General features: G+C 39.7%; 1 protein-coding gene across 1 annotated transcript; it reads right to left on the bottom strand.

The window, feature by feature from the left end:
• Positions 1-1,432: 1,432 nt before the first annotated feature.
• On the bottom strand, positions 1,433-4,660 carry LOC108265377 (hyaluronan synthase 1-like). The gene is given in 4 exon segments (XM_017467640.3): positions 1,433-2,938; positions 3,084-3,216; positions 3,410-3,635; positions 3,776-4,660. Coding segments are annotated over 4 exon segments (1,662 nt in total). The 5' UTR covers positions 4,412-4,660; the 3' UTR covers positions 1,433-2,271.
• Positions 4,661-13,963: the final 9,303 nt, after the last annotated feature.

Here is a 13,963-nt window from a genome sequence, read left to right as displayed (position 1 = left end):
CATTTCAAATCTGATGACTGCAACACTCTCCAAAAAATGGCACAGTTCATTGTTTTCCACTGTGCAACACCACCTTTTCTTTTAATAACACTTATTATGCATTTGCACACTTTAGACACCAGTTGGTTAAGTTTAGCAAGCAGAATTTTCCACAATTCATCAATTATGCATTTCTTCAGCTGCGCAACTGTACGGGGTCATTGTTGCCTTATTTTGCGCTTTGTAATGTGCTACATGTTCTCACTCTGAGACAGGTCAAGACTTCAGGCAGGCCATGCTAGCACCCACACTCTCTGCTTACACAACCATGTGCTTGTAATCCACACAGAATGTAGTTTGGCGTTGTCCTGCTCTGGGTGGCAACATTTGCTGCTCCAAAATGTGTACATATCTTTCTGCATTAATGATGCCCTCACAGATGTACAAGTTACTCATGCCATGGGCACTGACACACCCCCATTCCATGACAGACGCTGGACCTGACACTGATAACAGCATGGATGGTCCTTTTCCTCTTTGGCCCGAAGAACACGACGGCTGTTTTGTCCAAAAATTATTTGAAATGTTGACTCGTCGGACCACAAAACATGATTCCGCTGTGCTGCTGTCCATCTCAGATGAGGCAGAGGCAAAGTATTCCTGAACCCATGATAGGATCTCTATTACAGACTCATGACGGTTTTTGAGAGAGTGACATCTGAGGGATCGGAGATCACGTGCATTCAGGAGTGGTCTAGCCCTTTAAGCACCGAGATTTGACAGGATTCCTTGAATTCCTTGGATTATTCGCTGACACATCTGTTGGCAGATTGGCGAGCCTCGACCCGAGAAACTAGAAGCGAGATCAAAATCCATGAAACCAAACACGATGAACAAAGGCTTTGGCACAGTGATAACACTCAACACTTCGTGAAGTACAATGAGACACGAGGGGTTTAAATGACAAACTAATCATGACACATACGGGAAACAACCAATGACAATACTGGGGCGGAGACAGAACATAATCCATAACAAAACGCACTTGTCAAAAGTAAACAAAATCAGTGTCACTGAAACCCAGAAGCACGTGCTCGCACTGTGTGCTCCAGTGCTTACCGTGAGGGGAAATTGTGACCATACCTTGTCTCATATACACATATATATATATATAATTTTAAATAAAGTCAAAGTACATTCACAAATTACCCCTCTTTGTTTTTTGTCTTTGTATTAACATTTTCCATACTGTCCCAACATTTTGGAATTGGGGTTGTAAATTCAATGAAATAAAAGCTGAAATTCTAAACTTTAACCATCTCTCATTTTAAGACATGAACATTATGTACCATTTTGTCATAGTACTATGACTTTATTCTTGAAATATTGCAATTTTTTTCTTGTAACCTTAGGCCTTGTTGTCATGTAGCGGTAACTGAGGTGGAAGCAAGTTCAGGTAAAGACGTTTTATTAAAGGAGATTAAGGCAGACAAATCCAAATCATTAGACAGAAGCGTGGTCAAAACAGGCAATGGGTCAGGCGATCAGCAAACAGGCATAAATAGGGCGAGGTTTGAATCAGAGCCGGGAAACGAGATACGAGGTATAAAGATAAAATGAAACGAGACGAGAACAAAGAAAAACCGCTTGGCAAAGAGTTAACTCAATACTACGCAAAGTCATAGTGTTTGAGCAGTCTCTTATATACACTGTGGTGTGTGTGTGTGTGTGTGTGTGTGTGTGTGAGATTGGAAACAGGTGTGTGTGATTAGTATTCTGAAGAAGGTGAACATGTGATTGCGTGTGGGAAGTGTAGTCCATGGCGGCCATGTTTGTAGGCTACTGTGCAGGATGGGAAATGACATGTGACATGACACTTGTAACCTTATCTCAAACCATCCAATTGACATTAATAGATGTGATCTTTCAGCAACTGTCACATGTACACCAATATAATGTCACAGAATAAAAGAAATAAATACATTTGAAATAGTAAATAGGTGCCACAGTGCACAAGTATAAATACTGTTTCAGTCAACATTTCAAACACAAAGTAATTTGATCTTTCACAAAGTTTGTATAACACAGAGTAAATTCTATAATACAGTGGAACTTTTTCATATTGCAGGATGCTTTACAAATTATCCTAATATGTTATAAACAGTCCATAACAAGCATAACAAATCAACATAAACAAAAACATAAATAAACATTGCGCACACAAGTGAACAAACAAACAAACAAACTATAAATAAATAAATAAATAAATAAATAAAGCACATGAAAATTATACTACACATTCACATTGTAACCCTGAGAACGTTTTCGGCACAGTCTACGAACCCACATCCAGTATACGAAGACCATTATAAACCAGTAACTGACATATGCCACAGCACCATAGATCAAATATTTGATCTCTTTTTTTGCAGCCGAGTTCCAGTCCTGCTTGCTTTCCCTATAGATTGTGTAGCTTAAACCACTCAGCAGGATGGCTGCCCATATTGACAGGGGAAGGAGAGGCATGTAATTTCCCACTAGCTTACAGCGGCCAGAAGTGCCCCAACTGCTCTTATTTATGGTAATCATAGCAAAATACTTAGTGGGCAGAAGACTTGTCATGTACAGGGCAGAATAGAGAGACATGAACATCACAAAATTTTGTCGCAAGATGCAGGCATAGGCTGCCTTAATCAGCCCAATTAGTTGAATGCAGCAAAGGACCCACAGGATATTCCAAAGCGTACCCATCCAGAACAGGATCATGGTGGCTGTTACAAAGAAGGGAAAGATTCCAGCCACAATGGACTCATAGGTCATCCAAAGGTTATGCTTGTGCCACCACATAGCATTGTAGAGCCACTCACGAAATTATGACTTGGTCCACCGCATCTGCTGCTTCAACCAACGGAGGAACTGGGACGGTGTCTCTGTATAGCACTTTGAGCGAGCTGTGTACCTGATGAGACAAGAAAAATAAAAATATGTTACTGTAATTATTGTATGCATGTCAGAGATTACTGTGTGGGTTAAATTAATTGAATGTCAGTTCATACAATTATCTAATTGTCTAATGGAAGCAAGAGGTCAAGTACAGTACTTACTTGGTAGCCTAGCCCATGCTCAGCATGCAATTCGTAAGATGACGATCATCTCCAAAAGTGCAGTGTCTGCCAAGAAATGTTTGGTTGTACCAAGCTTCCAAAAACTGTTGCAGTAGGTCATTCCTATACAGCCCTGAACAAGAGAGAAAAGAGTACAATGAGGCCTAAATATAATATTTTAATATGTTATGAAGTTCTTTTTTTTATCTACATGAATCTTAGTTATGTATTTAAAATTGGATTTAAGGTCTAAATACTTTTAATTGATTATATAATTACTTATTACTCATTACTAATTAATACTTCACACAATCCTTGTCATTTACCTAAGGGGCCACTAATGCAAGAGACGCAGTCAAAAAATGACTGGCATGCTCTCTCAACATTAAAAGCCATCCAGTATCGCAGACTGCTCATGAAGCTGATGTATGAGTCTTTCAGGTTAAGAATCATCACATCGCCACCCACAGCACCATATCTTGTGTTACTCTCAAGCACCTTGACCAGTTCTACTGTTGCCAGGGGATCCAGCTTTGTGTCTGAATCGCACACCTGAGGAATAAAATGCAGCAGAAGAGGAATGGAAAAAGAGAAAAGATCAACTTCTGTACTAGAAACAAGTGACAATATAACACATACTCTCATTCTGTGTAAAATCATTTATTGATATAAACTGATCAAACCCCAGTTACCTGTATGTAGTCCACTGAAGATCCCAGTGCCTTGAATGCTGTGTACATCACTTCTCTCTTTCCTCCCCACTTTTGCATAATGCAAACACATCGCTTGGTTCTTATAATCTCTTCCACCTTCCTGAGCTGGGTATCTTCCTGGGGATCCATCCCAGCTGGGTGTGTGTGGTAATTGTTCTGCCACACATAGCAGCTGGGATCCTGATCTGCAGAAATTTCCTGGAACATCTCCATCATGTCGCGGTCTTCTTCTGTATTACCATCCACCACCATGACAATCCGGAGCAACTCAGGTGGATAACAGAGTGCCTTAACTGATTCTAAGCAGTCCCAAAGGTACTTTGGGTCTTCCTGGTAAGCAGAGATGGTAAAACCCACAGTCTTGGTGTAGGAACAAGCTTCTTTTCGGGTACGCATCCGCCTGTGCTCCACAAAGGCAAAAATACTCTGGACCAGTAGATGAAAACATAGCAGAAGACCATAAAAGCCAAAGGCCATAATGCCATACTGGGATGCTAAAAGATTTACATGGGCAATGTAAGCCCATAGTACCAGTCCAAGAACTAGGAGGGCAAAAAGAAATGTAAAGAGTTGTACACCTATGCCTAGTTTCCGAAAAAGTGGTTTGATGTCCATTTTATCTCACAGCCACTATAAAAATAAAAATAAAAATCATGTCATGAAAAAAATGAATGAATTAAAAGTAGAAATACATCCCATTAATCATCATCCTTTAGTTTGGAAGTGGCCACAGAAATTGAGCCTCATGAAGTCAAGTGTTCATTCTACAACTGTCATAACCTGCACTCAACGAGCACAAATAACCAAACCAAACAATTAATTAGTCAATAAGATTAAATCATATTACCTGTTATCACTACAGGATGTATCAGACATTATTTTATATATATATATATATATATATATATATATATATATATATATATATATATATATATATATATATATATATATATATATATATTACATATACATATACATATATATATACATATACATATACATATACATATACATATATATATATATATATATAACATATATATTACATATATATTACAGTTCAGTCTGTCAAAAAATAAGCTTATCTATGTGATGTAAATAGGGGAAAGGTGAACTAAAACGGGAAAAGGGAAAGAAATCGAAATGTTAAGATCTGAAAAAGAAAAAACATCGTGAAGTTACTTACCCTGTAAGCAGTAATTGAAAAAAAGCAGGTTTCTTTAGGACTTCTTCTCGATTTCTCAGTTTGGGGTAATGTGCACTGGTGACAAGCTTCAGCGGTTTATAAAGGCACGTACAAGCCTACACGCCTTTATTTACTGGCCTATTATTTGGCTATATCAGCTCTTTCAGCACTACTTCCCTTGTGTCACGAATCGTGACGGAGCAGAGATAGGACGGATGCAAGTGCAGGATGAACAGTTGTTTATTTGAAAGACAGACAGGCAGACAAATCCAAAACGTGATCCAAAACGTAATCCATAAACATGCAAGAGGTCAGGCGATTGGCAAACAGGCATACACGGGGCAAGGCAGGAATCTAGGTCGTGGTCACGGAAAACAGGGTCGATAAACAGAACAAGAAACGAACTATGACGAGGGACTGGAAGCGGATAATCCAGCGCGAACTAACTCTAAACAGGGCCCATGACTATGACCCGCGCTAAACTAACCCTAACCCTTTAATCTTCCGCGTTGTGGGCTGGGAGGCGCGCGGTATATATGCGGACATGTTCAGCGTCTAAACCTCTAGCAGCTGAGAGCAATTCAGACCAACGTGAAATCCCAGCCAATGACAGAACAGGGAGGAGACATGACAGAAACATAAACAAAACACACGTGTCCAGATGTCATTACAGTCAACAACCGAAAAGCAGGTGCTCGCGCATTCGCGCTTAGAGCACGCTGCTTCAAGAGGGAATCGTGACACCTTGTCCATGCAGCACCACACAAAGTGTAAAGTAAATTAAAATCTGTTTATTTAGAGGGATGCTTTGTGTTTATTAGGTTACCATATTGATGTTACACTGATTTACTGGCCTATATTTCATGGTGGATGTCACCTAAAAAGATTGCCTTCTGACTACTTGTTGTATGCCTGCATTTCTGTTTTACTTTCCTTCAAAAAATTTAAAATAGATCTTTAAAAAAAAAAATTAAGTCTTTTTCTTAATTTTTCCCTCTTCTGTTCTATTTATACAGTGCATCCGGAAAGTATTCACAGCGCTTCACTTTTTCCACATTTTGTCATGTTACAGCCTAATTCCAAAATGGATTAAATTCATTATTTTCCTCAAAATTCTACAAACAATACCTAATTAATGACAACATGAAAGAAGATTGTTTGAAATCTTTGCAAATTTATTAAAAATGAAAAACAAAAAAGCACATGTACATAAGTATTCACAGCCTTTGCTCAATACTCTGTTGAAGCACATTTGACACCAATTACAGCCTCAAGTCTTTTTGAGTATGATGCTACAAGCTTGGCACACCTATTTTTGGGCAGTTTCTCCCATTCTTCTTTGCAGGACCTCTCAAGCTCCATCAGGTTGGATGGGGAGCGTCGGTGCACAGCCATTTTCAGAGATGTCCAATCGATTTCCTATCGTCCAATCTCCAGAGATGTCCAATTGGGTTCAAGTCTGGGCTCTGGCTGGACCACTCAAGGACATTCACAGAGGTGTCCTGTAGCCACTCCTTTGTTATCTTGGCTGTGTGCTAGGTGTCATTGTACTCTACCATACAGGCCTGATTGGTGGAGTGCTGCAGAGATGGTTGTTGTTCTTCTGGAAGGTTCTCCTTTCTCCACAGAGACATGCTAGAACTCTGTCAGAGTGACCATCGGGTTTTTGGTCACCTCCCTGACTAAAGCCCTTTTCCCCCGATCGCTCAGTTTGGCCAGGCGGCCAGCTCTAGGAAGAGTCCTGCTGGTTCCAAACTTCTTCCATTACGGATGATGGAGCCCACTGTGCTCATTGGGACCTTCAATGCTGCAGAAATGTTTCTGTACCCTTCCCCTGTGTCTGTACCCTGTCCCTCGATACAATCCTGTCTCAGAGATCTACAGACAATTGCAGACTTCATGTCTTGGTTTGTGCTCTGACATGCATTGTTAACTGTGGGACCTTATATAGACAGGTGTGTGCCTTTCCAAATCATGTCCAATCAACTGAATATACCACAGGTGGACTCCAATCAAGTTGTAGAAACATCTCAAGGATCATCGGTGAAAACAGGATGCACCTGAGCACTTTTCACATTAAAATTACATTAAATAAAGTTTTACAATAATAATAAATTAAAAATACATAACAAATAAAAGATTAATATAAAAAAAAAAAAACTCGGTCTGGATTAATGAGAGCGCACGTAAGAAAAAAATTACATATCCCCATGAACAGAATCTCCGTTTTTCATCTGGAAGACGTGTTATTTAGGGCCTTTGCTCATATTCAGTACTACGTCTCTAATAGCCTACGTCACCGGTGGATCGCTCAGAGATGAAGCATTAGCGGAGTATGTATAGGAGTTATGAATGATGTAAATCCGATCTTTTTAAGATGTTTATAAGATGTTCATACGTTGGCGATATGTCTGATTTATGTACAGTATAGGCCAGAGTTCAACATTTAATTTAATGATTCTCCTATACTGTCCCTAAATATTGCTATTGCTTGTTATATCACATGTTGGCTCATATAAAAAATATTAATGCTGTAATATAGAGCTACCCATATATCCCTATATCTATTAACCCTAAATAAAAATAACAATAATTTCAGTTGACTTACTTAACAAACATTTAAAACTAAAAACATAAATTCATTGACCTAACAGTATTAGTATGGAATATATTTTATATTGTTGTTGCAATAAATACATTATAATAAAAACATAAAGTTTGTCTAGCCCAAAAAAAAAAAAAAAAAAAAAAAAACATCGAAACGGATCATAACACTATACGTACAATATGTAGGTCTACACCTACCCAGCTAACAATTTTTTGGTTCCCATAACGTTCACAGAACATACATTTTTAAGGTTTGTAGAACGTTCCCATAATGTTCTCTTAACGTTCCCCTAAGGTTCTCTTAACCTCAATTTTCATCATTTATTTTTAATATTCATACATTCATGCATCATTAATCATAAATAAAAACAAATCAGTCTATATAAATAAATAATCAGCACACAATCCATGTTTTTGTTGATCCATTGTTTACATAAAATCACAAACCATGAATCTTGGGACATTCAAAACAGTAATTATCATTTACTTAAAAAAAACAAAAGGAAGCCTCTTCATAGATAAAAATTTGCATGAACACTATCATTAAAAAAATTAATTGTAAATATAAAAACGGATGCATTTTTCAACTTCTTATCAACTTCACTTGAAACAAACAGGGTCATTTCTTTTTCCACGTCATCTCCAATTTAACAAAGAAATAAAAAAGCCAACTTAAGTAACATATGTAGGCTACATCAGATTAAACAATCAGAATTAGATCAAAAATTAAATTAACAAATAAATATACTTTACTAGACTATATATGCCTCGAAGTTTAAGCGCGGCTGCGTCTAGTGGTTACACGCAACACCAAAAATAAATAAATAAATCAAAATCTTAAAAATATAAATTAACATTAAAAGCAAACATGCACAGAAGTGTGGGTATGCTTCCTGATTTTTATTATTTTTTTTGTAAGAAAAATAATAAATACATGTAGACTACCTGATCAACTGTTCCTCCACTCCCGCTTCTAACTGCTCTGCCCTGTTGTTATATTAGATTCAACTTGACTCTAATAAAAACATGTTCAAAGCTTATAGATCGCATAATTTTATTACATTCATGCATAATTTTATCAAATTCTAACATCATAGATGTGAAATTAGTTTTTTTTTTTTTTTTTTTTTTTAACGTTAAATATGAAGTAAAGCGTCAGTAGGTGGCAGCGAGTCGCTGTGTTAATGGCTGAGTCACTTTAATCGTTCATTCAGCTGATTCGTTCAACAACGCAGATTAATTATATCCTGGCTTTGTTGGGAACTATTTTCTTTGGTGAAATAGCAAAAACAGACAATATTGTGTACTGTATGTCACTTAACATTATGTTCGAGAACACGACACACTTGCTTATGTTATATTGCTTAACTATAACATTTCCAGTGTGAACAATCATGCTGTTGATAATTACGGGAAGTATTAAAAAATTAACTAATATAACATCTGGTTACGCATGTAACCTTGTTCCCTGAGAAGGGAACTAGACGTTGCGTTTAGCATAACACTATGGGAGTGCCTCTCGCGCACAACCAGCATCTAAAGCTTGTGTAAAATCATGCCTGTTTTATAGGTCTGCCATGATCAGATGATGTGGCAATTAAGCATGTCGCGTGATATAAATATGGCACCTGTGAACCGCACCATCAGCCTCTATTATCTATTACCCCTTTGGACAAAGTCCTCGCGGAGGTGACCGCCCTAGTGGAATGAATCCTTATGCCCAGAGGCGTAGGGAGACCACGCGCCTCATAAGCAATAGAGATTGCTTCCACTATGCAATTAGATATGCGTTGCTTTGACACAGCATCCCCTCAACTGTCGCCGCTAAAGCAGACCAACAGCTGCTCCAGCTTATGCCACTGGCTGGAGCAGTGGACGTAAGTACAGAGAGCCCTTACTGGACACAGCAGGTGCATTCTCTCTTGTTTCGGTGTGGGGAATTGAGGAGGGCAGAAAGCCTGCAACACCACAGGGTAGGCAGCCGATGTAGGCACTTTAAGAATATAATCCTTATATCCTTATAAGCCTAGGATATAGGAAGGCCTTGGCTAATCCAGGGGCAAAGTCAAAGCAGGAAGGGGCAACAGAGAGAGTTTATAGATATCCTATTCACTTGAGAGATGTAAGGGCCAGCAGAAGAGCTACCTTTAGAGTCAGAAGCTTCTGAGAGACTGACTCTAAAGGCTCCAATGGGGCGCCTGACAGACCTTCCAGGACCACAGGTCTCCCTCGCACTAGTGCTGGCCCGGGCTCCACTCGCGGATGCCTGGGTGAACTCGAGACAACATGGAAAGAACTGGCTGAAAGCCGCCATATGTCGAGCTCACTCAGCAGATCTGCTTGGTAGGGCTGCAACACTGTCATTGTCTGCAGTGACCCACAAGCAAGACTACTACCACATAGGCCTTGCCCACCAATGCCACAAGTGGCCTTACAGGGTGTCTTGGATGGCAAAGCCAGCCCGCTTAATTACCTGCCGTCAATGGAGAGAGGTAGCTCGCAAGCGCTTCCTCCATCTTCAGCATAGCTAAATAGCCATGCCGTTCATTCCCCACAATGGCCGAATAATCCAACATCGTGGGGTTATAAATACGGCTTATGCATGGTTTTCCCCCAGAAGACTGATATTTTGTCATGCACATCTGGAAGAAAGATGAGTTTCTGCAGTGTGAGGGATTTACTTTCACTGGGGAGTAAAAGGTTCATCCAGCCTTAGTAATCACTTCAAGCAGCTCTTTCTATGCTGCTCTCAGTTTTTTTAGCACACGCTTCTGGCTCCTTGGAGTCAGAGAGGAATTATTACTATTATTTTTGTGCCCCCCCCCTTGGCTTTCCATAGCGGAAGGAGGAGTCGCGACTCGAGCTCCAAAATCCAGAGGAGAGCCAAACCCGGAAGACACAGCAAGAGATAGAGCAGCACTCGTTTCCGGCTCCTCTTCCGGATCCATAAGAGATCCCTCGAACCTGAGACGGCTAGCTGCCTTAGCAGCGGCCAGCCCAGATCCAGGAGGCTGTGAAACCCAACTTGCTTCAGCTTCCAAGAAGAGCGCAAGTTGCGAGCCGAGCTGCTTAATGTAGACATTACCATGCGCAGCCTCTCGAGGCTGCCATTGCATACTACACCCCTAGATTCTTCACCCAGAAAGTGTGCACTATTCCCTGTAATGAAATGGGAGCAAGCAGTAACACACTTCCTGAATTCTCTCTCTCTCACTCACTCACTCACTCACATAACTGACATGCCGTCTTTCGCTGAAGATAATAAAGGCTGTTGGTGCGGTTCACAGGTGCCATATTCATATCACGCGACGCGCTTAATTGCAGCGTCACCTGATCATGGCAGGCCTATAAAATAGGCATGATTTCACACAAGCTTCAGATGCTGGTCGCACGTGAGAGGCACTCCCATAGTGTTATGCTAAACACAACGTCGAAGTTCGCTTTTGAAAGGGAACAGAAGGTTGTTTCTGCTAACTTATGATATTGATAGTTTGGTTATGGCTTACCTGTAATGAAGCTAGTTACACTAGGCTAACCCCCCCCCCCCCCCCCGCTCCACCTCTGGATCTGACAGTGCCTTAAGGAAATCTCAATTGTCTAAACTTATCTAAAGATAACCATTACAGAATGTTCTGTATAAGTTATCTTCAGGGGTGTAACCTGATCTGGGCATTAGCCCCGAATAAATCTCCACTTGGAGAGTCCACTAGTGTGGACCTCGAAATTTGAAGGATCTGGAGAGATTCTGTATGGAGGAATGGTCTCAGATCCCTTGCCATGTATTCTCCAACCTCTTCAGGAATTATAGGAGAAGACTCAAAGCTGTTATCTTGGCAAAGGGAGGTGGCTCAAAGTATTGACTAAAAGGGTGCCAATAATTGTGGCACACACATTTTTTGGATAAAACTGTTTTCAACTGTTTGATATCCATGAAAGCTGAGTATTTTTGTGAATTTTTTTAACAAAAGATCAAAAGGTTAAACAACAATTAATTGTTAAAAGACAATGTTTCACAGAATTATTTGTCCATATTTACCAAGGGTGCCAATATTAGTGGAGGGCACTGCATATTAAAGTGAACTTACAGTGTCAAGAATGCACACACATCCAACTGTCTCGTTGCAGTAGCAACACAAACTAAATTGAATGAAGTATGATGTCACAGACTAGTCCAAATTGAGGCCTGGGCCAAATACGCTTAGAATTCGTTCACTCAGCATCCAGAGTCTCTGCCTTCCAGTGTTGCCTGTGATACCAACCACCATTGTTTCCATGGACCCCAGCATGGGGAGACATACCAGCAGTAGAAGAGTGGTTTGCCAAAGAAAAGTAGTTTGGGAGTCAGATCATGTACATCTGGAGAGAGCCCTCAGACGACAGAAGATCCAATACAGAGTAGCTCCGGACTACAGGGCAGGAGAGAGAGTCTGGCTATCTACCAAGAACCTGAAACTTTGCTTACGCTCCAGGAAATTGTCCCAGCATTTCAAAGGTCTGTTCAAGATCATAATTTCAGGATTCAAACTCCGCACACACGCATGGCCCCGGTGGGACCCTGGAGGTGTGAGGTGAACGTGCTAACCACTAAGGCACTGTGCCCCTGCTACCATCATGAGTTACATCAATAATGATTAGTGAGCCTGTTTCAGAAGCAGCCATGCAAGCCCAAGCCATGACATTACCTCCAATGTGCTTGACCGATGAGCTTGTATGTTTCAAATCATGAGCACATTCTTTCTTTCTCTACACTTTGGCCTTTCCATCTCTGTGGTAGAGGTTAATCTTGGTTTCAGAACTTTTGTGTCTCATCTCTGTATTTTTTTGTGAATTCCAATCTGGCTTTCCAATTCTTACTGCTGATGAGTGGTTTGCAACTTGTTGTATGGCCTCTTTATCAATACTAACAAAGGTGTATTGTGATACCTTCCCGTGGAGGATGTTAGTGATGTCACTGATTCTCACAATGTTTCTGTCATCAGCTATTGTTTTCTTTCTCCAGACCTGTTCGATGTGTGGTTGTTAGTACACCAGTAGATTCTTTCTTTTTTTGGACATTCCTAATTGTTGTATTGACTATGCCCAATTTTCTTTTTTTTTTTTCAGTTTCAAAATGAAATGGTTTGCTTTTCTTCAATAGACAGTTCTCTGGCCTTCATGTTGGTTTATCCATTTTTAACAACAAATGCAGTCTTCACAGGTGAAACCCAGGGATCAAACCCAGAGTAGACATTCAGAGCTATTAATTGTTTAAACAATCAATCTAACCTTTGGAACAGGAAACACCTGTCAGTCACACGTTTCAGTATTTTTGATGACTTGAAAAATGGGTGGGTTCAAACAAAAGCTGCCATGTTCTAAGTTGTTTAGCACACCTGGATGTAAATATCAGGAAATGAAAGCTAAAATTCTGATATATCAAACACAAATACTCAAACACAAATATCTTCAGTGTATAGCAAAAACAATAGAATTGGCCATGCTATTCAAATACTTTTGGAGGGGACCATATGTTATGTGTGTAAATTTGAAGTGGATATACACACTGGAAGCATATTAGATACCAAAAACAAAAGTGTCTGAATTCGTATTTCCCCTCCATGTACAGTCTAGTCCATAAATATTTGGACAGTGACAAAATATTTCTAATTTTTCCTCTTTATACAACCACAATGGATTTGAAATGACAAGATGTGATTGAAGTGTAGAAATTCAGCTTTAAGTCAAGGGGGTTAAGAAAAATATTGCATTAACTATGTAGGAATTACAGCCATTTTATATATAGTCCCTCCATTTTCACGGGCTCAAAAGTAATTGGACAATTGACTGATAAGCAGTTTCAGGGCCAGCTGTGGCCAGTTTCCTCATTATTTTATGACAAATTAAGGAGATAAAAGATCTGGAGTTAGTTGATTCCTAGTGTTGAATTTTGCAGACGTTCATGTCAGTTTGCAGAGAACTGTCAGTATGTGGTCCAAAGAGTTGTTGATGCATGGAGGTCATCATTAGGTTGAAAAATCAAAACAGACCTATCAGAGAGACAGCAGAAACTGTAGGAGTGCCCAAATCAAAAATTTGGTACATTCTTAAAAAGAAGAAGTGCACTGGCGAGCTCAGTAACACAAAGAGGTTGTACATACATCATCACCCTCCTCTGAGGGTGTTCCTTTTCTTTGTTATTAGTGTTAGTGCTATCACCCATGTCTCAATACCTTGTGTATATATAACTGTGTTTAGTTGTGCTAAGGCCAGTCTATCATCAAGTAATACTTTTCTTGCCTTATGGATTATTGAAACCTTTTTGTTTTGAGTTTGTTTAAGTTTGTTGAGAATGTTTGCGTTCATCTTTGCAATTGGGTTCATCACCTGTCCTG

Source organism: Ictalurus punctatus, chromosome 1, assembly GCF_001660625.3.
Source record: "Ictalurus punctatus breed USDA103 chromosome 1, Coco_2.0, whole genome shotgun sequence".
NCBI lineage: Eukaryota > Metazoa > Chordata > Actinopteri > Siluriformes > Ictaluridae > Ictalurus > Ictalurus punctatus.
The sequence above is the reverse complement of the archived record's forward strand: the minus strand, read 5'-3'. Positions and strand labels throughout refer to the sequence as shown.